The following is a 27,095-nucleotide window of genomic DNA, read 5'->3' as shown; positions in this document are numbered from 1 at the left end:
CCACCCACATAACCACATACCCATTCTATACAATGGGCTTCAAGAACGGTCTGCAGATTACTAGGGTCTCGAAGAGCTCCGCTTCTCCTCCCCTCGCTCCCCGCCCTCCGACTCGCCTTTCTCCAGCTACCCCTCGCCCACCAGAGTTCAGACCGCCAGCTATATCTCCACCTTCCAACCACCTTCCGATGTGCGTGCAAACCTCCAACGTCGCTTCACCACAGACGCCAGCAAACTTTCCTCATGGCCCGCCTTCAACAGTGCTCAGCCGCTGCCTTTGCCGGAGTCTCTGGACTTCCTCTCCTCGGTGAGTTGAGTTGCTGTGTTGTTGTGTCGTTGCCGCCGTTATTATCATTGTTCCACATCTGTTGTTTGGTTGGGGGCAATTGATGGGGAGATGAGGGGTTGGGGAGAGCGGGACAGCTGGTAGTTGGTTGGTTGAGCATTCTCAGGTCGTTGGGCGGAGGGGAGGTCATGAAGTGAATGGAGTCTGTACAGTAGTGATAGTGGATCGTGCTGCGGGATTTGATGGCTTCTTTCCTCAGTTTCGTATCTGAAAAATTCTGTTGAGCTATGTCATCAAAATATGACTTACTGACTGACTTGTTGTTCCTCTCGTCACAGGCAACGCAGATTCACAAGTCGCAGTTGGTGAGCCCCCCTTTTCACCGCTTTCGCCCCTTAGTTTCTTCTCTCTTCTCCCTTCTCACTTCTCTACACGTACAACTTTTCATCTACCTCACTTCATGCCCTTCTTTCCTCCCAACACCACGTCGATCCTATCCTCCTTCTCTTCCACTTTCATGCCTAACCTGTCTTTGTTCATTTCTTTTGTTGTTCCTCAGGAGTCTTGTCAATTCTCCCCAATATTTTACATTCTGTCCATCTAGTACTCGTTATCTGACAATCTTTATAGTTCGAAAAGAAGAAAGCACATATCGAATACATGAGAGAACAAAGAAAACGTTTCGAGGCTGATATGAAACTGTTAGATCTCCAGCAGGAGAAAGAGCGCCAGGAACTGGACCAGATGGCTAGAGATCTTGTCAATGCTAGCTCGAGCTTGGCTGGTGCCGTCAGTGAACCTACAACCCCACCAGAATATAAAGATAACGGTTTCCCCACCGCCTTCTCTCGCCCAACTCGTTTTTCAACATCGAGTGCAACTGCACCTGGAGTGTTCAACCTCTTCGGCCCTTCACAGGTCGTATCACCAACTGGCCACGCGAAATCAACTATAGCCACCACTCCAAGCCAGGCATCTGCTCCGCAGTCTCTTCTGGGTTCTCGCCGGAACTCTGAGGAGGAATATCTTCCAGAACCATTCCCCTCTTTGCGTCAGAGTGCCTCGTATGTATTTCTATAATTTTGCTTGCGTCGATTAATTTTCTATAGCTTCCCAAAAACCTCGATCCAAGAATGTGCCAATTCTGTTTTTGCTTGCCCTGTTGACCCCATATCTTAATCCCCTCTAACGCAGCTGTTCCACCTCACATTCGTATCTCTGCAGCACCTTGGGTCATTCACTTACCGTTATTCTGTAGCATTAACAGATACTCCATGCCCACATCCAGTTTTGGCTCTCAGGCCAATTTTACCACAACTGCAGCCACAGCCAACGGCTTTACTAGGTCCATTGGACTCAATCCATTCCATCCTGCCAAGTTTGCTTTCGGGGATGATGACGACGAAGATAGGAGGGGCTTAAAGGACGAAGATCGTATGCCAACTCCGGACCTGAAGAGTTATCTCAAATTAACGGATCCTGACGACAAATTCCCCACCCTGATTCGTCGAGATGATAATTCCGGCTTAGTATGTGAAGTTTTTGCAGCCTTTATTTCCCCCTAGGCTGATATCAACTAACCTTGTTTGCTTTTCTAGCTATCCGCCAATTCCGCTGCGTTGGACCTAGCCAACTCACGTACGCCAGGGCCGGAGACATATGGTCATCGTCATCACGCCTCACTCCCTCACAATTCATTAAACATGTCTCAGCATATCGGGAGCAGTCGCTCACAGGGCGAGCAAATTTCAGCCCCATTCTCACCTGCAAGTGACACTCGCCAATCTCACAGGCATTCACTTGAACCTGGGTTTTCAACGTATAACAGCACCAAAGGTCTCTATTCCACTACCAATGGATCCCAGTCGCGGCCAACTTCCCTCCAAATGTCATATTCTACTAATGATATCCCCACCAAGAGTAATGGCTATACCGCAGTAACTCCACCAAAGTCCCATGCAGACCATTTCCATTCTCATAGTGCTAGTGTTGGTCGAGTTCCGGCTACTCCTCACGCCCATGGAAATGACACTCCAACATCCCCATTGTCCCCTGATCGTGATGACCAGTCCTTTAATCTCCAACCACTTCAGTCAGTTTTGCAGGCTAATGCCACCCCTTTTGGACCTCAATTGACATCCACAAGCAATGGGATGCCAAATGGCACCACTATTGGCGCTTTCCAAAGTCCTGTTTATGGATATGCCATGCAGCCGTTCATCACTAGCCCCATCCAAACCAATGGACACACTCAAGCGTTCCACCCAAACCCGCCCTACGGTGCCTATATCAACCCTGCTCCCTTTTCACCTTACTCTCGTTTCCCAGAAAGCCCTGCAAGAAACCCGGGTCAGGGTCGTCGCAGCGGAGAAGGCGAATCTAGCCAATTTTCGCGGTTTGGTAACGCTCCATTGGAAACCTACCAAGGCGAGTTATATGGCATGTGTAAGGACCAGTACGGATGCCGCTATTTGCAGAAGAAGTTGGAGGAGCAAAATCCAGCACATGTGCAGATGATATTTTTGGAGACACATATCCATGTTGTAGAACTTATGACCGGTTTGTTTTTTGCGTTCTTACTAAAATTGCAGTAATCGCGTTTCTAACATGTCCTATTGTGTTGTTCTTTAGATCCGTTCGGAAACTACCTCTGCCAGAAGTTGCTTGAATTCTCGAACGATGAACAGCGTACTGCACTCATCAACAACGCTGCTCCTCAACTTGTTAAGATCGCACTGAACCAACATGGGACTCGAGCTTTGCAGAAGATGATTGAATTCATCTCCACCCCGGAACAGGTACAGTTTAAGCTGTTGAGTGTATCTGGTATTATCTGTTACTGACAGCGCTATAGACTCAAACCGTGATCAACGCGTTACGTGATCGAGTAGTGGAGCTTGTGCAAGATTTGAACGGAAACCATGTTATCCAAAAGTGCTTAAATCGCCTCTCTGCGACGGATGCTCAGGTATTCCAAATCATCGTCAAATTAATTTTATTTCCCAGCCTACTGACACCCTTTTTAGTTTATCTATGATGCCGTTGGAGCAAGCTGCGTGCCAGTCGGAACCCATCGCCATGGTTGTTGCGTGTTGCAGCGTTGTATTGACCACGCTTCTGGTGACCAGCGGGCTCGCTTAATCGAACAGATCACCAATAACGCATTCACCTTGGTTCAAGATCCGTTTGGAAATTACGTGGTTCAGTATATCTGTAAGGGATTCCACTACCTGCATAACAGGCCAAGGCTAATTTTCTTTCAACTTAATTATAGTGGATCTCAACGAGCCTCATTTTATTGAGCCCATCTGTCGCAGCTTTCGCGGGAACATCTCTGCCTTATCCAAACAAAAATTCAGCTCGAACGTGATTGAGAAGTGCATTAGAACAGCTGACCCACAATCACGTTCCGCTTTGGTGGATGAGATGTTGGTCCCCAGTGAACTCGAGAAAATGCTCCGTGACTCCTTTGCGAACTACGTCGTTCAAACTGCCATGGATTTTGCTGATCCCGAATACCGCACGAAATTGGTCGAAGCTATCCGCCCGATCCTCCCAGCAATTCGCCAGACGCCACACGGGCGCCGCATTGCCGGAAAAATCCTGAGTGTGGAGAACCAAGGCCGCGTGAGCGGGGGCTCCAGCGGCCAAATTACGCCTAACGATATGACGAACGTGTATCACCAGATTCATCCCTTTTCAACTTCCATCATTACACAATATCCACAACAGCAATTTAGTAATGTCGGTGATAGTATAGTTAACAATGTGCTGGTAAGCACCAGCAACTCATCCTCCGCCGCGTCTTCTGCAACCAATGTCAATGGCAATGCTGTCAAAGCTCCACCTGCCAACGGCAACTGCAACGGCAATGACGACAATACGCCCACCATCTACAGTCCCATTCCGCAACAAGCAACGAACGGGTTAAGTGCCTTTCCAATACAGGGATACCCATTTTTTACTTGAAGGTTATGCCACACCCCAGGTCTACACTACAACCTGCAGACCAGATCTGTTACTTAGTCTTCTTCAGTTTTGTCTTCCTTCCCCCCTTTTTTTATTTATTTATTTGCCTTTTTTTTTTTTTTTTTTTTAGTCCGTTCGCGCATGTACACCAGATTCACGACGACACGAGTCATGAGAAATTTTTTGATCCAAAGAAGTATCTTCATGGACGGGAGAGAAAGAAAAAACATCTCTTTTTTGAATATCTTCTCTCCCACTAACTGACGCCATTTTTTCAGACTTTTACATCAGATCTGTAAACAATTTCAACTTCTTTTGTTTTTTGTTTTCTTTTTTTTCATTTTTGGCATTATCTTTTTCCTTTCATCCTGGACACACGATATGCGGATACAGCTAGAGAGAGAAACACGAGACAATGCAAGTGGTGTATGTACTTTTAATGGAGTTTGCTGGGGACTCGAAATTTCATCAAGAAGAATCCGAGCCCCGCTCAGCTTTTGGCTCTGTTGGTTGCCTTCTATCTACACAAAGAATATCCTACATATGCTACGTGCGGGCTGCTAGTCCATAACAGGAAGGTCAATGCTCCATCCCTAGTTGGAAATGAGCAGCGGGAGTCTGTTAAGTTAAGGTCACCACCTTGGATAGCTATTCTTGCTTCAACTTCGAATTATTGCATGTAGCTGTTTCGAGGCCTTGTTAGCAACCCAACTCCATTAAACAATAATGATATTGACATAGGAACTTCCTCTGGAACTCTTTCTATGCTGTGCTCCACTCTCTCCATCCAATGTATTGCTAATTCGACTCTATTTCTCACTTTCCACTAACCATGGCTAACACCAATCACCCAATCGTTCAGCAGAATCCGAAACAAAATCTTAGAAACTCAGGACAATACGGACTTGGCTTTTCCGAATATCCCCCTTTTTCTGCTGGACTCCAAATTGCCACTTCATTTTCAAAGGATCCCGATATTGAAAGCGCTCTTCCTCAGTAAGTCACTGGCAACTAATTCCCATAGGAATTTTCTGAGATGCCTGATATCAAGTGTTTCAGGATTTCGTACAAATTCAGTGACCGGCGTTTTGACTGCCCACGTCAAGCCCAACCGAGTTCACGAGTGTCACCATGATTGGGCCGTCAGAGAGCTGTACCGTATGGGCAACTACACGGTTTCTGGTAGCTGCAGAAATGGATGATTTTAAAGTACAGGCTGGAACATGTGAGCTACCTACGTCCTTCACATTGGGCCCCTGTCCCCTCATTAAATTTCTACATTACTAATTTTCCGCTTAGCTTTTGACAGGTTTGCGGCTCCGCACGCTGATTCCTCGCAGGTGAGCTGCAAGCGCATGGAAGGGATCCTGCTGGCAACATTTTTGTCTTGCTGCAAACGGAAGTAGGTTCAGCCGTGTATGTCCCTTTATCCGTGGGGGGGGGAAACCAAACAACTGACGCGATATCATCCGTCTATATATTCCCCACACCGACAGCTCGGGGTGCGACACTCGGTCAGTACCTATCGCCAGGGTTAAGCTCTTCGGCTCCCGCGTATTTTAATGGCAGAAATCCACACGATATCTACAACCTCTCCGTCTCAAATTTTACGTACAAAAGCCGCTGGGTCGATTAGAGCAATGGGGTTTGTCCCTGCGTAGCTCTCCATCGTCACGATACGGTTGCGCGCAACGTCAATTGATAAGCATTCCATTGTCAGGGACTATCTCCGCACTGGCTGTCATTCTGATTGTGTGCATAGTATAGGTATATCTTTGATTTTTGAGAATGTGATGTGATGTGCATTTAACTAGTTCCTACTGGGTCCTGGGTCCGAGGTGCTTAATTAGGCGTAGTAAGCTGTCGAATTGAACAATATATTAAATATAGAATATCATATTCTTACAATATAAATTTATAATTTGAACAAAATTTTTACAATCACTGATCTTAATTTTTTTTTTTTTTTTTTTTTTTTTTTTTTTTTTTTTTTTTTTAAAGAATGATACCTTTCATTTATCTATGCCGGTGATCAAAGTAATTAGGTAACCGGGGGGACGTACGCTGAACAGACATATATTCTATATCGTTCCAAGGATTCATTGGATCGCTCGTCCCTCTACTGCTAGCTTAGTGCTCGTGGTGACTGAGTTCTTTTGGGCCCGTAGCTAGATAATCGTATTTGTCCTGCTCGAGGAAGCTGCTCTTGCCACGGGCACGCCCTCGGATGCTTGCCACCCGACATCACGGTCACGGTGATTCAGAGTAGCATGTTCTCAAGCGCTGAAAACCTACCAACTTTGACTGACTAAAAATGGTAATGCATCCAGACTGCGGTGGCGCCAGGGCCATCATAAAAACCCCCAATAATGGCAAGCGTCAATTGACGCCATCTGTGAATGGGATGGATATCAATTGAATCCTGCTCCGTCACACTACTCCAGGGAAAAAAAAAAGGGGGTGCTGAAAATCTGCCTGGCTCCCCGAGCCAGTTAATCACTGCCGCTCTCGAATCGCGGGGGACGCAGCAGGTATCCCATGCCTAACACATGAAGTGCATGAAGTGCTAAATGGGGAATATGGAATTTCCGGGCCAGGCCAGATCTTATGGCTACTAGCCTGAGTGATGGCGTTGGACAAGGATGGCACTCTTGGTTGCAACAACAGTCTGTTCAAGAAAGACAGATGAGAAGAGCAAATTGGGTAATATCTCAAGCAGCTGATATGACTACCATAGAAACCGACCAAAAGACGTCCGAAGAGGAGTGTGTAATGTCGTCGTGAACTCAAAGGTCGAAGTAAGGCTGTCAATTCCAACTGAATAGAGCATGCTAAAACAAAGACATGCCTTGCTGCTATAATACCACTCAGGTCATATTTCTTCGGGGCTTCTCATATCCACCAATTTCTGCCAATCCTTACACACACATGCGCGCTTCTTTGTTGTATCTTTCAGACTATCCCAAGCTTCTGTCAGCGGCGCACCGGAATGGCACTCATCGCCAGTCGGCCTTCGTCGCCAACATAGGTGGCAAGGACGATCTCTGGAACTGGGATATAAGTGTGATCTTTCACAAGGCACATGGCGATTTCCTCAGAGGGACGGCCTTGAGGATGACCTCGTTGTCGCAGTTGAGGACCATGACATCACCTCGTCTTGATGGCTCAAGAGAACAACTTTGTCATGTATTCCGCGAAACATGTGTTCGGATCCCCACTCCTCCACTCGTCTAGCGCTGTCATGTTGTCAACTTGGCTATCGCACTCGGGTTTTGAGAGACTCGGTATTGGGTGTACCCAGGCTTGATAAATGCAGGAGGATCATCGGCGTTGCTGTTCAAGTTGCAGGAATGGAACAACACCTGACTAATCTTGTCGGTGCTGTGGCTCTGTTTTTGTTGGGGGGATTGGATTGGGTGATTCGTACCCTCTATACCACCTACAGGGTGTGCCAACATGCTATCACAGGTTCAAATCAGACCAAGGCCAGAAGAATATCCCTTACTAATGCACATTCTCTTACCAAGGTGGAGGAGATTGGTGGTTAGGCACCCAGGAAGACCCCAGGCCACCAAGGACCAATGGCAGTAGGGTAGTGGAACTTAGGAAGAGCCAGGTTCCCCCAGCTGGCTGGATGGTAGAGTGGGTCCGAGAAGGATGTGTTGGGGGGGTTGGATTGGGTGATTGTATTTATAGGGAAATCTGTGCTTAATTATATGCATGAGATATCACTGAGATTCAGTGGGACATTGCTTGGTTTCATATAGTGAGACGTTCCAAGTTCTAGTTATTTATGTACGTTGTTCCTGATAATAGAACTTACCAAGTTCTTGCTTTGATAAGAAGCCGAGCCAAAATTGCTTAACTCCCTGATTCCTTATTCCTTCATCCTTTGTATCAGTCCTTTCCACCTTCTTACAAGCTCCTATGTTCTTACTCGTTTATTTGTCTATTTCTTGTTTTCCTAAAAAAAAAAAAAAAAAGAAATCTTGTCGTTTTCCTCTCTTCTCTTTTTCTCTTTTCCTAAAGGGGGGATAATTAGGAATCAAGATATAGCAACAACATGGAATCATTCTATTCTTAATCCTTTACAACCACTGAGACGTCCAACAGTTTTCTATACCAGCATATCACGAGAATTGTCTGTCCGGCCGTTCGTGCAGACGGCTGGGGATCATGGTGGAGAGTGGAATGTCCTCCCCCCCCCCCCCCCAAGCAGAGTCTCCAATTCTGAAATCCTCCTATCAAGCACTTCTCCAATGTATTTGACCAGCATGCAACTCTCGCGGGGCTTCCCTTTTCACCGTACACACTTTAAAAGGGCTCAGCAATCTCCTCGATTTCGTTTTTGTGCCTACAAAGTCTCCCAATACAATCCAACCATCATCATCTTCGGTTGAAGTGGGCTGATGCTGCGGCTGCGCTGGGCACTACGCTCGCAAATGGCATTGACGGGCGTTTTGCTATTAACTACGCATCTCGAGCAGGGAGGTGTAGCTAGCGATTGTGGTGTTGGACCATGGATAAAATGATGATGGGTGCGAGATCGCTCGATGCGGAAGTTACAAAACCGAGGCTAGGAGATCAGGTAGGACCTCCAGCAGAGAGGCCTGGGACAAATATGAGTTTCCATTTGAGGATGGTTAAACTTAGTTCGTGGTGGCTGTTTGTCACCTGTTGGGCTCGCCTATGCGTGCATGAGATTAGGAACAAGACAGAGGTTGCCCATGGCTTTAGGCAAGTCGAGAGAACTTGAGATTCAGATACTGAAGGAGGTGCTTCAGACTGTGCGGGTCTACTGGGCACATAGCTCTCCCCTGACAAGGGCTCCTGCTTTGACAGCCTGATAGCAGAGGCAAATATCAATGACTTGCCCAAATGCCTGCTGCTAGATATGCTAGGCAGTTACTGACAAATAACAAGACTCTGAGTTGGATCGCTCTTGTACAGCATGCTAATGTTTTGCCTTTCAGATATTAGATTCCTCCCCACCTCCATACCACAGACCCACACAGACACGTTCTATCCAGATGACTCCGGCCTACCGCCGAAGTTTGACGACTCGGCTCAAGGGCAGGCCCCTTCTTGGATTTAACCTGTTACTACCATGGCAGATGGTCGTGCTATCACTTTAATGGCCAAAATACTTGGTCCCTGCGCGGAGGATTGGAGGCATGATGTTTTCGTCCAGGGTACGACCATGATTTGGAGTATGAATGATTATTAGGATAAGCAGCCTCACCCCAATTGGGCATCATGGTGCATGGTGCATGGTGCATGGTGCATGGTGCAATGAGAGGTTCAATTTGTGGCGATGCCGGAATCCGCGTTTCCTTCATCCTCGGAACCGATAAACTTTAGATCAGATGGAAGTTTAAAGGTACGCGCAGCGTAAAGACGTATACTGAACTGTTATTGAATTGTATATTTCCCCCCATATGCACAACCTCCACTCCGTTTGCTTCTGGCGGTGCTTCTGTGTGTGCTCCACTGCCTACTATATCATGAGGGTCTGGGGGAGGAATCAAGATATACTAGTAGAGTAAAAGCACGTTTGCACATCTCACTCGCAATACCAATTACAACAAACGGCAATATTTTAAAAATCAAATATTCTTGATACTTTATCTATTTCAGACAGCAGTCAAAAACCCTAATTCAAGTAGAGAAATCCAATTTTCCAAAAATATTTATGAATCCGTATTCTTCAGAATATTGACTGCAGAATCTAAAATAATATCTTTGGAGAATAATAAGGTCTTCTTTCAAAGAAGAACTAATGTTGAACTCATTCGATAACTTTTCAGCATCGCCCATCACCCGGGCTGGGCCTACCAACTAGCCACTATTCTTCATATGTCTACGGAGTACATCTACATGAGATGCAAGGTTGTGCGTCTAAACTCTAAACCACGTTTGGTTAGGAGATTTGGTTCTCCATCTTGTACTTCTGGTCATAGTCTGGGGGTTGGTTGATAGACCCATTTTTAGGATGGGCAATATAACCTTCTCTGTTCTCTTCATGGCAAAACAGCTGGCTACACGGGTTAAGAGATGGCCAGTGGACCAAAGAACGGATATAGGCTAAATACCCACAGCCCACAGCCCCACATATGGGTTTAAAAGGCCCAAAGAATCCTCCGGGGACAAAAGGGTGGCCCAAGAGCAAAACAAGATAACAAAAAAAAAGACACCCGCATCTTTTTTTTTTTTTTTTTGCTAATAAGAAGCAGTATTGCATCTACTTGCGCTTGTAGAAACTCCTTCCTCCAACCGCCGACATGAAGGTCTTTTTTGCCCTCCTTTCCATCCTCCTGGCTGCTCCCATCGCCATCCTTGCACACCCTCCCGGGCTTTGGGTTAAATGTGCCCCTGAACTTACGGTATGCCTTTCGTCCCCAATCCTCCCATTCTCTCAAAAGACACCCCCCCCCCCCCCCCCCCGGTACCTAAAACTCACGCAACGATGTTCCTCTCCAGTGTTACAAAAACGAGGATTGCCAACATGCTCCGGATTGCGTGGCGAAGTCTTTTGTAAGTTAATGTTCCCCATCCACTATGACCGTCCTGGCCCCGATATACATACATACCGGGAGAAAAAGAGGGAAGGCTCAGCTAACCGCTGGCATTCTCAGCACCATTCGCCGCTTGATATGTTTTGTGGTGGAGTATTTGAGCCCCACTCTTGCTGGGTGTATACGAAATGGCCCGGTTATTAAGATGTGCGAAGAATCGGAAAAATAAAAAATAAAAAATAAAAAATATAAGATAATAGCAAGAGGTAAGTTCGCTGACCCATCCTCGGCGAAGTTCTCCAATTCTGATGGCACATCGGGAAGACTGAGAAGGCTCCCTCCTATCCCCTCGTCTGGCCGCGAGACAACAATTAGCGTATTTTTTAGCGTGTACATTAGTGTATTAAATACGCGAAAACTACTGGATTATATGAGAGATCAGCTGTATTAGCATGTTTTTATGTAATTTATGTAATCTATTTGATCTAGCTTTAATTAACGTATTTCACCAAGACACACCACTTTCTGAGACACTAAGTCACATGATATAAAACTCTATATAGAACTTGCTTGACTTCACCATCAGATTACTGATTCTAGACACCAATATAGAGGTGCAAGTTGCTGCTTGCTCAATCAAATTACAATTATTTACAATTGATTTTGAGCTTACAATTAAACTCAAATCATCCACATAACTTGGAATTCTCACCATAATTGCCATTTGTTTATCAATAAACAGAAACTTGATAAATATAGCAAATAAAATAGGTGAGACTGAGGAACCCTGAGGAACTCCTATCTCAATATCTGTTATATCTTGTCTCATTTCATCAAAAAGCAACTGAATAGTTCTTTTTGACATGAAACAGATAACCCACTTAATAAGAAACTTTGGCATTCTCAGTTCTATCAAAGTTTTGATCATTTGAGAAAGTGAAACACAATCAAATGCATCTTTTATATCAATAAACATTGCAGTTGTAACCATTTTCTCATTCTTTGCAAGTTGAATATCATGAACTACAGAGAGAACTGCATCAATTGCTGAGTTTTGCTTTCTACTTCCCATCTGATCATCATATAATAAATCAGTAGTAGTAGATAGAAAAGACAGTCTAGTTGCAATTATAGTAGAGAGTAGAGAATTTGAAAATTCAAAGAGTTGAAGATAGAGCTGTTGATGGAACTGCATATGAGATAGAGTAATAGTGCCAGAGTCAGTGCCAGAGTCAGTAGTAGCCAATTGATGAAGAATAAAAGCATTGATAATAGCATGGTCAATAATCCAGTGTAGAATTACCAATCAACTATGATTAGTAAGTATATGAGTCTCATAGAAAGCTTTATACTGATTTGCAAAGTCAATCCCATTCATATTATGATTGTAATCATCAATAATGATAAAAATCTCCACTGCTTTTTGTCAATTGTCTTCAAATATTCTCTGAAATTGAAATTCATTAGTAAAGTTCAATTTTGAGTGCTTTCTAACACATTCAATAAAGCTGTCTGGCAGATGAATTGTAGACAGTAGTAATATTATATTATTGTCTTTTCATTCAAGATAAAAAATCTCATTTTGATGTATTATATACAGAGTATTGAAGAAAATAAATGAGAATAATTCAGAGTTCTTCAGTTTTTGCAGAAGAGGAGATAGATTGGCAGAATGAATGATTTCACAAATTTCAATTTTTTGATTTTAAAGATAATGAAATAGAGCAACAGAGGTGAAGTAGTTGTTCATATAAATTTAATAGCTAGCTATCTCTTTATTATTATTCAACTTTATATACTGCTCAGAGCTCTGTTGCTTGAGATGCTATTTGAAATGCTGCTGTTTGAAATACTGCTCAGAATGCTATTCAGAATGCTGTTTGAAGCTCTGCTGCTCAAAACTCTGCTGTTCAACGCTTTATTGTTTGAAGCTCTACAAGAATACAAGTAGTTGTTCAATCAATTCCATCACAAAAGATTCAATTTTAATTAATTCTAAAGTTTAAAACATTGTGCTTATGCAGAGATTATCATAAAATATGAAAAAGATTTAAAGATAACTTTATTTTTTTAATTTAAAGATCTTATATCTCTACTTGATTGATTTCTGAAGCATTTTAATTATGTATTTAAATCATTCAAAAAACTGAATCATCATCTCATCAATAAAAAGATTTGAATTTGAATTGTAATATTTCTGATATGCTGTATGAAAGTTGAAGTATAAAAACTCTAACTTCTGTATGAAGGAGGATTCTGATCTGTGAAAATTGAATATATGAATATATTTCTTGAGCTGCTCAAATTGCTTTTATTTCATATAAAATTTTGATGAATGAAGTGGCTTCTGAGCATCGTTTTTATTTCAATAATCTTCAATTGCTGAAGATATATGTACTCTCATATAAATAATCTGCTCAAGAAATACCTTGATTTCTGCAGAAATAGTTGATTGTTAATTTTGAAAATTAATAACTGAATTTTTTACTATCTGAATTTTTATATAAACATTGATGAAACGGATAATATTTTGAATATCTAACTCTGAAATATAGAGACAGAATAGAGTGTATAAATTCCATAAATCAATATTAAACAGATTGGCAGTTGAAGAGTGATGAAGAAATTTCATGAATTTGAATCTAATACTCTCTGAAAATGGAATGTCTAGAAGAAGTGAAATGATGAATCACTTTTACTTTGCATTTATTTTTATACTATCTAATAAAGAAATCAGTTAATTTGATTGAAAGAAGTATTGAAGAATTGGAAATCATCTGTAAAAATCATATTTCTATTTTAGAGTCAGCAGAATGAGCAGGGTGAATATAAATATGAATTTAAAAAAAAGTTTCAAAATTGCAGAATATATAAATCAGAAAATATGAAATAATAAAACAATATCAACAAATCAGATTATATAGATTTTAATATAAGAAATTATTGATTGATATTTTTAAATTAACAGCTTAGTTATTACACTAAGAGTCTATTCAATGATTTTGTTCATACAGTGCCAAAGCTGTATAAAAAGTGGATATCTGCTTTTTGACAATGTAAACTTTTATTATTGCTGTCTTTCTTTATATGAATATTAATCTGCTTGGCATTCTGGCATTACTTTTATTACTTATGAATGGTTTTTATCATGATGATTATTGTGCAATTTCAGTGGATGTGTTGCAGTTGAAAATCCTGTTATATTACTACTTTCTCACATTAAATATCAATGAAAAATGAAGCTCATTTTTTGTGTTATAATATATAAGAATATGAGAACCTTCTACTCAATTTTTATGATATGTATTGCTTTGAATTCATGAATATCAGTATTACTTCTCAATCAATCAACCAGTGCAATGAACATACTGACACTCATCTGTGTCATATTCTTAATACACAGTAGGTGGGAGGTAGAATCCAACAACTGAGTGGTAAATTGAAATCTATGAAATGAATCAGAATACATAGATTGTATATCAGATGAGATAATTGAAATGTTTTGATGAATCACTTCTACAGCAGCAAATCTGATTAATTATTGTTTATAATATAGATATTATTGTATTGCCTTCTGAGTTGCATTGTCACTGTCGCTCACCATGATTCTTGATTTTTGATGATATTTGCAGGTTCCAAGCCGGTCAGTGCTGGATTGAATCAACATAAATCATGACTTGTTCCAGTGTATACAATCCAGATTTAACTTGATTAGATTTAAATTCATCACTTTTTCAACTAATTACACCGTTGAACTTTATAAAGTGGATTTTGTAACCAGCTTGACACTCTTGATGAGTTATACAGAGTTATACACAAAATCTACCGAACAGCAGGCCTTTTTCAGCCAGATTAATATGTACAGAGCTGTATAAGTCCGTATAGCTAGCACTGTACAGACTTATACAGCCCTGGACGGAGTCATCGAACAGGCTCTAATGGTATTGCGCTATGGGCCTGTTCGGTGATTTTGTCCGTACAGTGCCAGGGCCGTACAAAAAGTGGATATTTGCCTTTTGACAGTGTAAACCTTCATTATTACTGCTTTTTTTTATATGAATATTAATCTGCTTGGTGTTTTGACATTACTTTTATTACTTATGAGCGGTTTTTATCATGATGATTATCATGCGATTTCAGTGGATGCATTGCAGTTGAAAATCCTGTTATATTACTACCTTTTCACATCAAATATCAGTGAAAAATGGAGCTCACTCTCTGTGTTGTAATATACAAGAATATGAGAACCTTCTGCTCAATCTTTATAGCATGTATTGCTTCAGATTCACAAATATTGATATTACTTCACAGTCAATCAATCAGTGCAATGAATGTACTGGCACTCATCTGTGTCATATTCTTTAATACACAGTGGGTGGGAGGTAGAATTCAACAACTGAGTGGTAAATTGAAATCCATGAAATGAATCAGAATACATGAATTGTATGTCAGATGAGACAGTTGAGATGCTTCAATGAATCACTTCTGCAGCAGCAAGCCTGATTAATTGTTGTCTACAACATAGATACTGTCGTATTGCCTCCTGAGTTGCATTGTCACTGTTGCTCGCCATGATTCTTGATTTTTGATGATATTTGCAGGTTCCAAGCCGGCCAGCGCTGGATCAAGTCAGTACAAATCACGACTTGTTCCAGTGTATACAGTACAGATTTAACTTGATTAGGTTTAAATTCACCACTTTTTCAACTAATTACACCGTTGAACTCTATAAAGTGGATTTTGAAGCCAGCTTGGCACTCTTGGTAAGTTATACAGGGTTATACGCAAAATCTACCGAACAGCAGGCCTTTTTCAGCCAGATTAGCGCGTACAGGGCTGTATAAGTCCGTATAGCTGGCACTGTACGGACTTATACGGCCCTGGACGGGGTCACCGAACAGCCCCTAATTGTTGCCTCGCGGCCAGACGAGGGGATAGTAAGCTAGAAATGAGAAAACGAGACTCGGATTGAAAACAACAACCCGAATGGAGACGGAGTCGCAGACGGAGACTATAGACTGCAGGTTCTCTGGTTCCTTCGTCTGCTCAAGGGAGACTTTTTTTCTGGATGTGTTGTCCTTTGGACAACGAGGAAAGTGACGGGACCCGATGAGGGCGGGATGGGTGTCAGCTGCAGTAACTGTAACTAATTGCGCTGATAAATCGTTTGCCCCTTCACAACCATGATTCTCCAAGATCGGGGTTGGGGTTGGGACTGGGGCTGGGGCGAGTCTCCGTAAAATGTTGAATAGAATGATGAAGTAAAACAGAAATTCAATATTTCGACAGTTCCTCTTCGAAACTAGCTCTTGTAGTTACAGTTGAACAAGGTTCGAATTGAAGCCATGTTCAACTCTTGCCGGGTAAATAATTTCACCCAATGTCAGCATTTATTGAGAGTGTGGGATGAATGAAGGGTTAGATCAGGGAATCCGGCTGGATAATCTACTGTTTGCGTAACAAGGAAGTCTAATGTGTTTGCAGGGTTCCTTGAGGATGTTGACTTTCCGTGGCACCTCATTTCACCTTTGGGCAGATTTTGAATGTGTAAGGGGCAGTCTGATTACTAACAGGTAAAGAGTTGACCCTTTGCCAAAACAGAAGAAGAACAGCTATATCTATCTCCTCGTCTGGGGGCGAGGCACAATTAGCGCAATACCATTAGTGTAATAACTAAGCTGTTAGTTCAGAAGTACAAACCAATAATTTCTCATACTAAAATATATGCAATTCTATTTGCTGGTACAGATCCACTATCTCGCGTTTTCTCTCAACGCGTTGCTGCACTTCATCTTCCAACCTTCCAGCTGGGAGAATTCACCTTTCTACCCACCCACACTCTGCAGAAATCATGGCATTCAAAGGTATTTTCAATTCTCTAATACTTCTTCAAATAATATTTGCTGATTATTTATTAGACAGTACAAAAAAGAGTGAGAAATGAAAATGATCTCTGAGTGAAATTATAGCAGATATTCCACCTATGAAAGATGTCAAATTCAATTCTATGGAAGCTCTTCATCGCCTGCCAGCTGTCAATCTGCCCAATAATATTGATCCACAGCGCTCATATGCCCTATTCTCTTTCTATATCTCAGAGGCAGATATTCAGAATATTACAAGCTTCATCAATGCCTACGCAAAGATACAGATCTCAAAGAATCCAGCTTTCAATTCATGGAATTGACAGTCAACTACTTCTGCAGAAATCAAGGTATTTCTTGAGCAGATTATTTATATGGGAATACATAAATCTTCAACAATTGGAGATTATTGGAATAAGAATGATGCTCAGGGGCCACTTCATCCATCAAGATTTCACATGGAACAGTATAGATTTGAGCAGATCAAGAGATATCTCCACATATTCAACTCTTGCAGATCAGAATCCTCCTTCATTCAGAAGCTAGAGCCTCTATACTTCAACTTTCATACAGCATGTCAGAGATACTACACCCCCGGTTCCAATCTCTCCATTGATGAGATGATGATTCAATTCTTCAGCCGATCAAAATACACAGTCAAGATGCCTCAGAAACCAATCAAGCAGGGATATAAGATCTTTGAACTAGAAGAACAGAGCTATCTTTGAACCTTTTCCATGTCTCTCCGCATAAGTATAATGTTCTGAACTCCAGAATTAACCAAGACTGAATCTCTTGTGATGAAATTGATTGAACAGCTGCCAGTATTCTTGCAGAGCTCTGAGCAGCACTCTGAGCAGCACTCTGAGTTGAATACCACTAAAAAGGTTGCTGGCTACTCGATTTATATGAACAACTACTTCACCTCTGTTGCTCTATTCCACTATTTTTGAAAGAAAGGAATTGGAGCTTGTGAAACCACCCATTCTGCCAATCCACCACCTCTTTTACAAGAACTAAAAAACTCTGAATTATCTGCTCATATTCCCTTCAATACTCTGTATATTATCTTTCAAAATGAAGGTCTCTGTCTTGTATGGAAAGATAATAATGTGGTTTTACTACTGTCTACAGTTCATAAGTCAGACAGCTTCATTGAATGTATTCAAAAATGTTCTGAGATCAATTCCATCAACAGCCTGCAGACTCGATATCTATTTGATGATAAATTTGAACAAGCTATGGAGATTCCTACCATTATTGATGACTATAATCATTATATGAATGGGATTGATCTAGCAAATCAGTATAGAGCTTTCTATGAGACTCATATACCAACCAATCGCACGTGATTGGCAATTCTATACTGGATTATTGACCATGCTATTGTCAATGCTTATATCCTTCATAGATTGGCTACTACTGGCACTACTGCGGACACTGGCACTGGCATTGCTCTATCTCATGCTCAATTCCGTCAACAACTTTATCTTCATCTCTTTGAATTCTCAAGTTCTCTACCCTTAACTCGATCAAATCCAGATCTTAATCACCATTGAATTCCTCTGTCAGAACCTCAAGCTTGTGCCTGGTGTCAGTATAAAAGAAAGAGAACAGAGCAGAATAAGAGTAGAGCTCCAAGATCAAGATATGATTGTGCTGCATGTAATAATACTCCTCTCTGTCTGAAAAGCCGGTGTTGGCAGGAGTTCCATTCTAATAATTAATTAGGGTTAGGTCAGATAGATTACATAAATTACACTAAAACACATCAATACAGCTGATCTCTCATATAATCCAGTAGTTTTCGTGTATTTAATACACTAAGGTACGCGCTAAAAAACCGCGCTAATTGTGCCTCGCCCCCAGAGTTGTTTCTTCTGAATTATGATACGCCCATGTTACCGTACAACCAAAATACACAAAATACGCTGTCACATACAATACAATTGGCGCTAATCCGTAATAGGAAGTCCAGGGCCTGTCCGACCAACTTCTCATCCTCACGAGCTTCCAACACCAAGGAAATCGAAGAAATAATCAAAAAACCGACATGCGGCTAGCTTAGCTTTGTGGGCGGTTTACGGAGGGGGATTGGCCGTATGGCAGTAGCCCTTTCACTTTCTTGAGTCCCCATAACACGCTGGCTGGCGTGATCACTCGTCTCGGTGCCCGGAGCTTATGCCATGAGGGCCTGGCTACGAGCAAGCAAGCGAACATGAAACACTTTCTACCTCGCCTGCCTGAAGAGCTGGCCATAACTCTCTCACGCCAATGGCCTTGCAGGGAACTTCAAATCCGACAGCTTGCGTGCTTGTTAAATGTTTGCCTCCTCTCCCAAGAAATCATACCGAGTCCTGGACTGCGCGCAACTAACTAACTAGTACTGTCCGAACATCTCATTAGCCCGCTCTCCCATCTCCGCCCGCCATAATAGTCCATGGGCCTCAGGGCTCGGGGAAATCAAGAATCCTAACCGTGTTGCTAGCCGCGCTTAACGAACCTACCGCGGTAGATCCACGAGGTCGGAGGGACGAAGGATTTGAAGGGCCGAAACAAAACACAATACCATCACTACCTTACGCGGTCGTGAAATGCGCGGAATGTATTACAGTGCGACATCTACTGGGCAAGATTGTGGCGGCGGCTGTATCGGCTGCCTGTGCTTCAGCTTCAGCTTCTTTCCCGGATGAGGATGCCCGTGCCAAAACCAGGTGTGACCATATCAGTTCGCTTCCCGGTGTGCTCACGGATATTTTGGATAGTGCTGGCTGTGAAAAATTCGTCCTGGTTATGGATGGTATCGATGCCTTGAAGGAAGGGGGCCAGATGCTTTTGGCTGCTCTGGGGAGATTGGGCGAATTGGTATATTGGATTACTCCCCGTTTTGCTGTTCATAAAATGATGTCTCTCTCACATCCTCTCCTAGGTCCCATCGATATGTATGGTATTCGTCATGCGATCTTCCCCACGACCGCTTTTGCTGCAAGTCGCTGGAGTCCCCCATGTTCATTTCCCTCCGTATTCGCGGGACGAAGCAATTTCGATACTTGTCGCTTCCCCGCCGCCTGAATTGCCAGGATTACCCTTGGAACTTGCCCTGAAGACATATCCACCTTTCACATCAACTGTCTATGACTCTCTCATTGGACCAACCGCCAGCACTATCCCTGTTTTCCGCTCTGCGTGCGAGAAACTCTGGCCGCGGTTTGTATCTCCAATAATCAACAACGAAAAACCTCCGGGTTTGAACCCCCGCGCTCAGTGGGACTTTTCCCGACTCCTTGTTAGAAATCGGGCTTTATTCCAGCATCAGGGTGAAGAGGTGTTGGTACATCACCTCATTACTGATTCAACGGCCGCATCAGAAACTAGAACGATAACTTCAGCTCCACCTCAGCCCCTCGCAGGGTCAAGATCGTTGTCGCCATTCTCATCACTCCCTTATCTCCCAACCCTAATCCTCACCGCTGCCTTTCTGGCAGCCCACGTTCCACCCCGCCTTGACACAATCTTCTTCTCAAAGTTCTCCTCATCCTCTCTTTCCGCCCGAAACAAGCGCGCCCACCACCGCCGACGCCTGAAAGTTCTCTCCCAGGCCCAAACTCACGAACAGGACCTAGATACTCCAGAAAGCGCAACCGCGCCGTCAAAAGCACCCAGCACGACCAAAAGACGTAAATCCAAACACACAAAAATCACAAAATCGGCTCTGTCCTCGGCGCTGGCATCCTCTTCCTCCGCCGGCAATGCCGGCGCAGGTTTCATAACCCCCCGCCCGTTTCCCCTCGAACGCCTCCTCGCCATCTACCACGCCATCGACCCAAACCCGCCCACCGCGCTAACCACAAATAATTCCATTGCCGATACAATATATTCAGAGCTAGCCACCCTGCAGCGACTACGTCTGCTTGTCCCCGCCTCTTCGGCTGCGGCTGCAGACGGTGCGGAGAAGTGGTGTCTCAACGCGGGCGTGGCAGTTAGCTCCAGCTCTACCGAGCCGAGCGAGTGGATTGTGGAGATGGCCAGGGGAATTGGGGTAGAGGTTGGCGAGTACTTGGCCGGGGGGCTAGATTGAATACGAATCGGGCGGAAAATCCGTAGGAGTGGAGGGCGGAGAGCAATATGGAATTATGACTTTCTGGCTCGGCTGCTGGGGTTGGGATGCTTCTTTTTTCTCTTCCCGGGTTTTTTTTTTTTTTTTTTTTTTTTTTCCTCGTTACTGGATGTGTACCCTACATCCTGATACATCTCACCAATAGACCTCCCTGGTTAGATGATCATGTGCACAAAATTTCCAACTCCCATTTTAAACCACCCGTCTATACATAAAAAAACAAAAAAAAAAAAAAAAAATCGAGCTGGCATAAACGGACATTACATACTCAATCCAAAAGGAGAACGGAGGTTCGTCCCAACCCTCAACCCTCAACCTCAACCCCAGGTCTGAGGACCCCAAGCTCCTCCGAGATAAGAACCCACAAAGCAAAACAGCCCGGGATGCAGCTATGATGTAGCACTGCACAGTCTGCATCTGCATCCTGGCCAGAATCGAAGAGGTAAGAAAAACCAAACAGATTCAAATGGATGTACTGTGTATACCCGAGCCGAAAAGAAAATGCAGCGGACACAGCGTAGAGGGCGGGATATTCTTGTCCCAAATCGAACACTGTTGTTCGCTGCAGTCGAGTGACGTTCTGAACCCCTCGTCCGAGTATCAAAACCAAACTTAGTTATGCGGTTCTGAAAGGATTGTGTTTTATGTTACAGTTATCAGTACATGTATATATACCGAGTCCGAGTGCAGAAAAGAGTAATTTAAGCTTGTGAGTGAGATGGTAGACGTTCTGCACTGCACGCACTGTGTGAACAGCCAACACAGCTCGAAAAAAAGAAAAAAAAAAAAAAATTCCCTCCGTAATGCTAGATCGGAGATGGATAATGGTATATATCATATTGGTGTCGTAGAGCAAGAGTTATCAAATTACCAGATTATCAAACACAAAACTCCATTGCCATGAAGGACACGAATAATATATGATATGTTCACCCTGGAACCCAAGGTACATACATAACTGACGGCAACATTCCACGAAAAATACCGTTGGTCCCGAACACACGCGAGCATATAGATTCGCGGCATGACAAAAGGAAAAGGAAAAGGAAAAGGAAAAAGGAAGGATGACGGAAAGAAAAATTTGGCAATTGCATGTAAAATCCAAAACCAGGCGCCGAATTGACTCCCACATATTCCCATTCCACCATTCCACTACATCCTGATCCTGAGGGGACTATAAGTTATTTGAAGGGAAGAGCGATGCTGGGGGTTATTGTTGTTGTTGTGGGAGGGGGGGAAAGGGAGCATGCCGGGAACTCTTTAACCATGCATTTACACGCATTTACCCATGTTATGTAAATGCACCCATGTATCACCCGCTGCCTCGTAGCGGCAACACCTCCGTAACCCGAGGTACAGCCCACCAATCATGCCAGCGCCCCTTCGAGCCGACGGGCGGGATGTCAACGGATAGATTTAGTTTCGGCCGTTCATTCTCATCCCCGTCAGGATTGCTAGCAGCGTCAGGCGCAGATGCAGAAATGGCCTTTTTCACCGTACCAATGGCGATGCTGGCCCCAATACACGCGCGCAGCGAATCCTTCATATCACTGGTCCAGTCATCCTGCAAGAGCCGGGGTCTGGGTTCGGCGTCTGGTTCTGGTTCTAGTTTGGCACTCTTGCCCTTCCCGTCCGTCTTGGCAGGTTGGCGCTTCCTTTCTTTCTCATCGGGGACCTCGTCGGGGACGTCACGGCCATCGCCATCTGCACTACCCGCCTGATTGCCCTCCACTTCCAAAGATGCGCCGGCCATCAAGCACCTCTCAACACCCCTCTTCGCCTCCGCAATGGCCCTCGACGCCCTCTCCAGCACGTCAGCGTCGCTAACCCCAACTAGCCCAGACTCTTGCTCGAAGGTGTCGAAGGGGACAAGTTCGGGCAGCGAGATGGTAAGGAAGGGTTTCATGCGCAGCTCGTAGCGGAGGTGGTCGGACGAGTAGGAAGGGCGCTGCCTTTGTGGATGTGTCTGTGTGGAAGGAGTTGAGGAGGCAATGTATGTTGATTGGAGTAATTGGTAGCGGGATAAAAGGACGTAGAGGGCGTGCAAAGCGATGGCGAAGGCGTCGATGGCTACGAGTTCGGTTGTGAGTCTGTGGAGGAGGGAGAGGGTTTTGTGGAAGGCCCGCTGGTGCTGTTCCGCAGCGGTAGTATTAGTATTGGTATTAGGCCTCTGTTGCGACTGTGTGCGTGATAGAGTTGGCGCCGTCCTCTTATTTGTAGCTTGTACACAAGAACGTATGCGATCGAGGTGGGAAAGGTGCGTTGAAGAGAGATGCGCGAGGTACCAGTACATCCCGGGCATTTCTTCGGGTGAGTATATCGATAGTTCAAAACCTAGTTGGAGGATGAGGCGCATCTGGCGGAGCTTCTCATGATATGCCCAACTGCTAAGTGGGTATGAATAAGTGGGTTCATTGCCGTGGAGGACGATGGGCGGCTCTAAGGTTAAAGTGCAGAGATGGACATCAAAATCTTCGGCCTGGACGGTATAGGTAAGCGAAGGCTGGCCGTTGGGGTTCAAGTGGGGCGAACGAATTAACATACCTCTGCTTGCAGCGCATCCCAATCGACAATGGCATGGCAGAGCGTGCGGCGAACTCGACATCGGTTCAAGCACGTGGTGCGATAGGTATCGACAAACGGCTACATATGGTGGTACCATTAGCAAACACAATACCAGAAGGACAAAATAACAAAGGTTTATTTCAAACGAAAATAACTTAAGATAATGTCGGTTTACCTGCGCAGCCTTTTTAACAAAATTATCCATGTGCTTCGCGATCTGAAACCGTGAATCTGACGGGGCTTCCACTTCCTCATTCTTGCGGTCCAACAACTGGTTATGCGGCAAAACAAGTTCGGCAAGGCTATCAAAGAAGAAATCTTTCACATCCACAGAGCCGAGGATTTCCACATCATTTACGATGAGCGATTGGACAAGAGATCGAATGTAGGCACATGGCTGCGGTTTGCGTGATTGAAACGCCCAAACAAATGTCTATTTTAGAGGAAGAAAGTGTGAAGATTAATGTGATTTGTTAGTCAAAATGCAGCGCAGATGACTTTGTCCCTGAAATAGCGGAAACGTAATGTTTTATTTTATTTTATTTTATTTTTTCCAAATGATAAGTAATTAATATAAAGGAGGCATACCTGTAAATTATACGGTCCCCGATACTCCAGAATCTGCTGCACATCCACCGCATCTTGACAAAACCGCGTCATATGCGCAATAGCATCAGCGGCACTCACATGGACCATCGGCCTGGGTGGAACGGTGCTCGCTAACCGGCGCTGGATCTTCCAACTAAACGCCTCCGGCACTGATTTGCCCAGGTGCATTGACTTCTCAATTCGTCCAAGGTGACGAAGAGCGGCGAGGAACGGCTGAATGGATCGTTGCTTGGCAGGCATGGTGTCCACATCCAGGCCAGAGAGTAACTCCCGGCGGAATAGCAGACGGTGAACGAGGGCTTCCCGGATAGGCTCGTCGACGGCACCACTTTGCTCCTGCTTTTGCCTGTCCAGCCATGACAGAGCATCGTCGAGAATAAGTTGGATAGGATCCGATCCCACATCGGCGAGTAAATTGCGACTGTAGAGCTGCGTGACGAAATCTTCTTCCTATTGTACCATGTTCCATTTTTGGATGAAAACGTCAACCACGAACAACCCCTTAAGGCCTGCCTACGGCCCTTCCCAGGCTCAGAAAACGAAGCCCCGTGTTCAAGCTCACCTCATGAAAATATTCCGAGCAAACTTTGGAGTTTATGCGGTCACACGCCTTGATGAGGGCCAGGCAATACGCCCTCAGCACGAGATCAACGAGCTCATTGCATTGCCCTTTCGAACCGTCCTCCTCGTCCCCTTCTTTTTCATCTTCTTTCTTATGCTCAGTCATACCCGACCGGTTAAACTTCGCCTCCTTCAATGACTTTGGCACCGGCCACAACATTCGATCGAGGTATATAGAAGTAAACAGCGTCTGAGAAAGGGGATGACCCGAATGCCAGGCAACCTAAAACATATTGTCCTACACATTAACACCCCAGCCCAAATTCCATACCCCACGCGTATTCATATCCGTATCAATATATATCCCAATTTGGATTCGTATCTCTAATCTGAATGCCCAAAATGCCCGGCAGGTATAAAACGCACCTCATGGCTCAACAACTGATCCATAATCCCCACCACTTCCGCTGGCGACATTCGCCGAGAGATATCGTAGTCATCATCCAGTGTTTCGCCGGGCGCTAGGTATCCGCTGTCCATTTTCTCGTCCATGATCTATGTATATGAAATACCCATAATTAGATAGGAAATACTGGCATAAATCGCATCGGTCACCCTAGGTGCGGAACGCGCGGGGCCCATCTACTCTAGAGAGAGGAGAGTAAGCTCCAATGGAGCATGTTTGTAGCAAAAGCATCATATAAATCGGTATACAAGTAAATTTGTAGGAAGTGGAAAGAAGACGCACTTCCAACGCTCCTACCGCCTCGAACAGCGTGAAGAACTCATCCTTGACGAGCTGGCCGGTATTCAGGACTATAAAGGAGTTACGATAGCAGAGGAGGGGGTAAGTGAGTTAGCCATTGAAGACGGAAAGGGGAGAAGAGGGCCAATGGAGACAGAGTGATATTGATTTACACACCAGAACTGGCCTTTGTGAAGGCGGCGGTTATGTCCTTGACGGACATTTCGTCGTCGCAGACGATGCGCGGGGAAGCAGAGGCGGTGGTGGGTAGGTGTGGCGTAAGAGTGAAGATGACAGAAACTTAAGCCATGGCCATGTATGTAGGCAAGGGGAAATTTGGTATCAATAGCAGACGACAGTATATGTGTTGTGTCTGGTATAGTTGATGTGGTTGCTTAATGGCTGGTGGTGAAGATGGTGGAGAGAAGTTGGAGGGGAACAGAATAGCCACCGAAAAAAAAAAAAATCCGACGAGCAGCGAGTAAATATATCATTGAAGGTATTCGACAACAGCCACTACTAACATGACAGGGAAAGCAGGTGGAATATGGGGTTCGACAATAATCAGTTGTTGATAAATTATGACTTCTTTTACAGCGCTGATCACCGTCCAAAGGAAGGGTTATCTAGCTGGAATCGCCGCACATCGAGATACAACAGCCTCCAATTGACAATCGCAATCGCCAGTCATCGAATTGGCAAAAAATGAGATATAAATCCATTGGCAGATCGATCAGGGTACTGTACATGTACAAAAAAGAGGAAGGATATATATTTGCATACATCAACCCCATACACAGCGGCAATTCTATCAACCACATCCCCATTACCACCCACTGTCAGATTCAGCTCCATATATACCACCCATCCACCCCGTACAGCACCAACGGAAGAAAATAACAACCATCTATTTGGACCCGGCAGTGGCAGCCTGGGTCTCCGCAGCCGACGACGCGGAAAGCTGATTTACTTCTCCTTGTTTCCCATTCTGCCATTCAACATCAAAGAATAATCATTAGCAGATCCGTAATCCTTGGGAGCCCTGCCTCGATGTTCAAACACCCTTAATCGCTCCCTTGTAGGTAAGACAACTCACCTGCCACTGCGAAAACTTCAAATCCATCTCCCCACGTCGCTCAGCCTGGGCGCGGGGCGCTTCCTTGAGAGATCGGCGGACAGCACGAGCGGAAACGGCGAGGTAGCGGTTGTATCTGTTTATATGGTAATTTTGTTGGATATATTGTCAGCATATCAATGGACATGTTGCAAATGGGGACAAGCATTGCGGTATAGAACGATGGTGCGGTGGGAGGAGAGACGATTGAACGTACGTGAGCCCGGCCGATTTCCACGAAAATGCCATGGTTTGCTGTGTGTGTACCGTTCTTCAGTAATACCAGGTAATACCAGAGAGAGAGCGAGAATTCCAGTGGAGGGAGGAAGCGTAGGCGAGGATTGAGATGTCTGCGCGGGTTGGATGGGATTGAATTGGATAGCGATGGAAAGGAAGAGATTGGTCCTATTTGGGTTAGCGTCGGCCTCCCGTGACAAGCCAACAATCGATGGATGCTCGAACAACAGAAAGCCAGCTCTGTACTTTGCTCTGTACTTTGCTCGACATGCCTTTTCTTTTGGCAAATTCACAGGCAGCTGTTCATGGGGCTAGTCCTGGGAACAGACACTTCTATCCTTTCGGAATTTCATCAGCCAGTGAAGTATCGACAACGACCAGTAGCTAATCACTTGAGATCTAAAACCTGAGAGCCCTTAAAGTTGACTCGACAGGCAGGATGGCCATTCGAGAACAGTGCTTGCAAGATCACCCTTACAGCTTCGGGGTATCAGTCGAGGTCCTAACCCGGGA

General features: G+C 44.3%; 6 protein-coding genes across 6 annotated transcripts in view; 4 read left to right on the top strand and 2 right to left on the bottom strand.

Moving 5' to 3' along the window:
- The window catches only part of HCAG_06968 (predicted protein), a gene marked incomplete at both ends in the record, with an annotated part of 4,832 nt that extends 577 nt beyond the window's left edge, over positions 1-4,255 (top strand). The window contains 9 exons of the mRNA XM_001539313.1: positions 75-307; positions 625-651; positions 917-1,350; positions 1,554-1,815; positions 1,885-2,845; positions 2,918-3,084; positions 3,141-3,254; positions 3,313-3,499; positions 3,561-4,255. Of these exons, the coding sequence (XP_001539363.1) occupies positions 75-307; positions 625-651; positions 917-1,350; positions 1,554-1,815; positions 1,885-2,845; positions 2,918-3,084; positions 3,141-3,254; positions 3,313-3,499; positions 3,561-4,255 (3,080 nt within the window). The remainder of the gene's footprint in view (positions 1-74; positions 308-624; positions 652-916; positions 1,351-1,553; positions 1,816-1,884; positions 2,846-2,917; positions 3,085-3,140; positions 3,255-3,312; positions 3,500-3,560) is intronic.
- Positions 4,256-5,087: 832 nt separating this feature from the next.
- On the top strand, positions 5,088-5,818 carry HCAG_06967 (predicted protein; the record flags this gene model as incomplete). Its single annotated transcript, XM_001539312.1, has 4 exons — positions 5,088-5,251; positions 5,362-5,480; positions 5,565-5,595; positions 5,752-5,818. The coding sequence occupies 4 exons, from the start codon at positions 5,088-5,090 to the stop codon at positions 5,816-5,818; spliced, it is 381 nt and encodes a 126-aa protein (XP_001539362.1).
- A 4,293-nt stretch (positions 5,819-10,111) lies between these two features.
- On the top strand, positions 10,112-10,974 carry HCAG_06966 (predicted protein; the record flags this gene model as incomplete). Its single annotated transcript, XM_001539311.1, has 4 exons — positions 10,112-10,147; positions 10,513-10,638; positions 10,736-10,789; positions 10,891-10,974. 4 exons carry the CDS (start codon positions 10,112-10,114, stop codon positions 10,972-10,974), a joined length of 300 nt encoding a protein of 99 aa, XP_001539361.1.
- A 6,737-nt stretch (positions 10,975-17,711) lies between these two features.
- Positions 17,712-20,712, top strand: HCAG_06965 (predicted protein; the record flags this gene model as incomplete). Its single annotated transcript, XM_001539310.1, has 6 exons — positions 17,712-17,728; positions 18,046-18,110; positions 18,415-18,434; positions 18,703-18,957; positions 19,041-19,499; positions 19,564-20,712. The coding sequence occupies 6 exons, from the start codon at positions 17,712-17,714 to the stop codon at positions 20,710-20,712; spliced, it is 1,965 nt and encodes a 654-aa protein (XP_001539360.1).
- Positions 20,713-22,063: 1,351 nt separating this feature from the next.
- HCAG_06964 (conserved hypothetical protein) lies at positions 22,064-25,454 on the bottom strand (the record flags this gene model as incomplete). Its single annotated transcript, XM_001539309.1, has 8 exons — positions 22,064-23,230; positions 23,296-23,394; positions 23,492-23,749; positions 23,905-24,375; positions 24,488-24,769; positions 24,913-25,041; positions 25,235-25,302; positions 25,409-25,454. The coding sequence occupies 8 exons, from the start codon at positions 25,452-25,454 to the stop codon at positions 22,064-22,066; spliced, it is 2,520 nt and encodes an 839-aa protein (XP_001539359.1).
- A 684-nt stretch (positions 25,455-26,138) lies between these two features.
- HCAG_06963 (mitochondrial ATP synthase epsilon chain domain-containing protein) lies at positions 26,139-26,594 on the bottom strand (the record flags this gene model as incomplete). Its single annotated transcript, XM_001539308.1, has 3 exons — positions 26,139-26,219; positions 26,328-26,442; positions 26,563-26,594. 3 exons carry the CDS (start codon positions 26,592-26,594, stop codon positions 26,139-26,141), a joined length of 228 nt encoding a protein of 75 aa, XP_001539358.1.
- Between the last annotated feature and the right edge of the window lie 501 nt (positions 26,595-27,095).

This window comes from Histoplasma capsulatum, genomic scaffold (genome assembly GCF_000149585.1).
Source record: "Histoplasma capsulatum NAm1 scaffold_6 genomic scaffold, whole genome shotgun sequence".
Taxonomy (NCBI): Eukaryota; Fungi; Ascomycota; class Eurotiomycetes; order Onygenales; family Ajellomycetaceae; genus Histoplasma; species Histoplasma mississippiense.
Note: the sequence above shows the minus strand (reverse complement) of the source record. Positions and strands in the feature narration are given on the sequence as shown.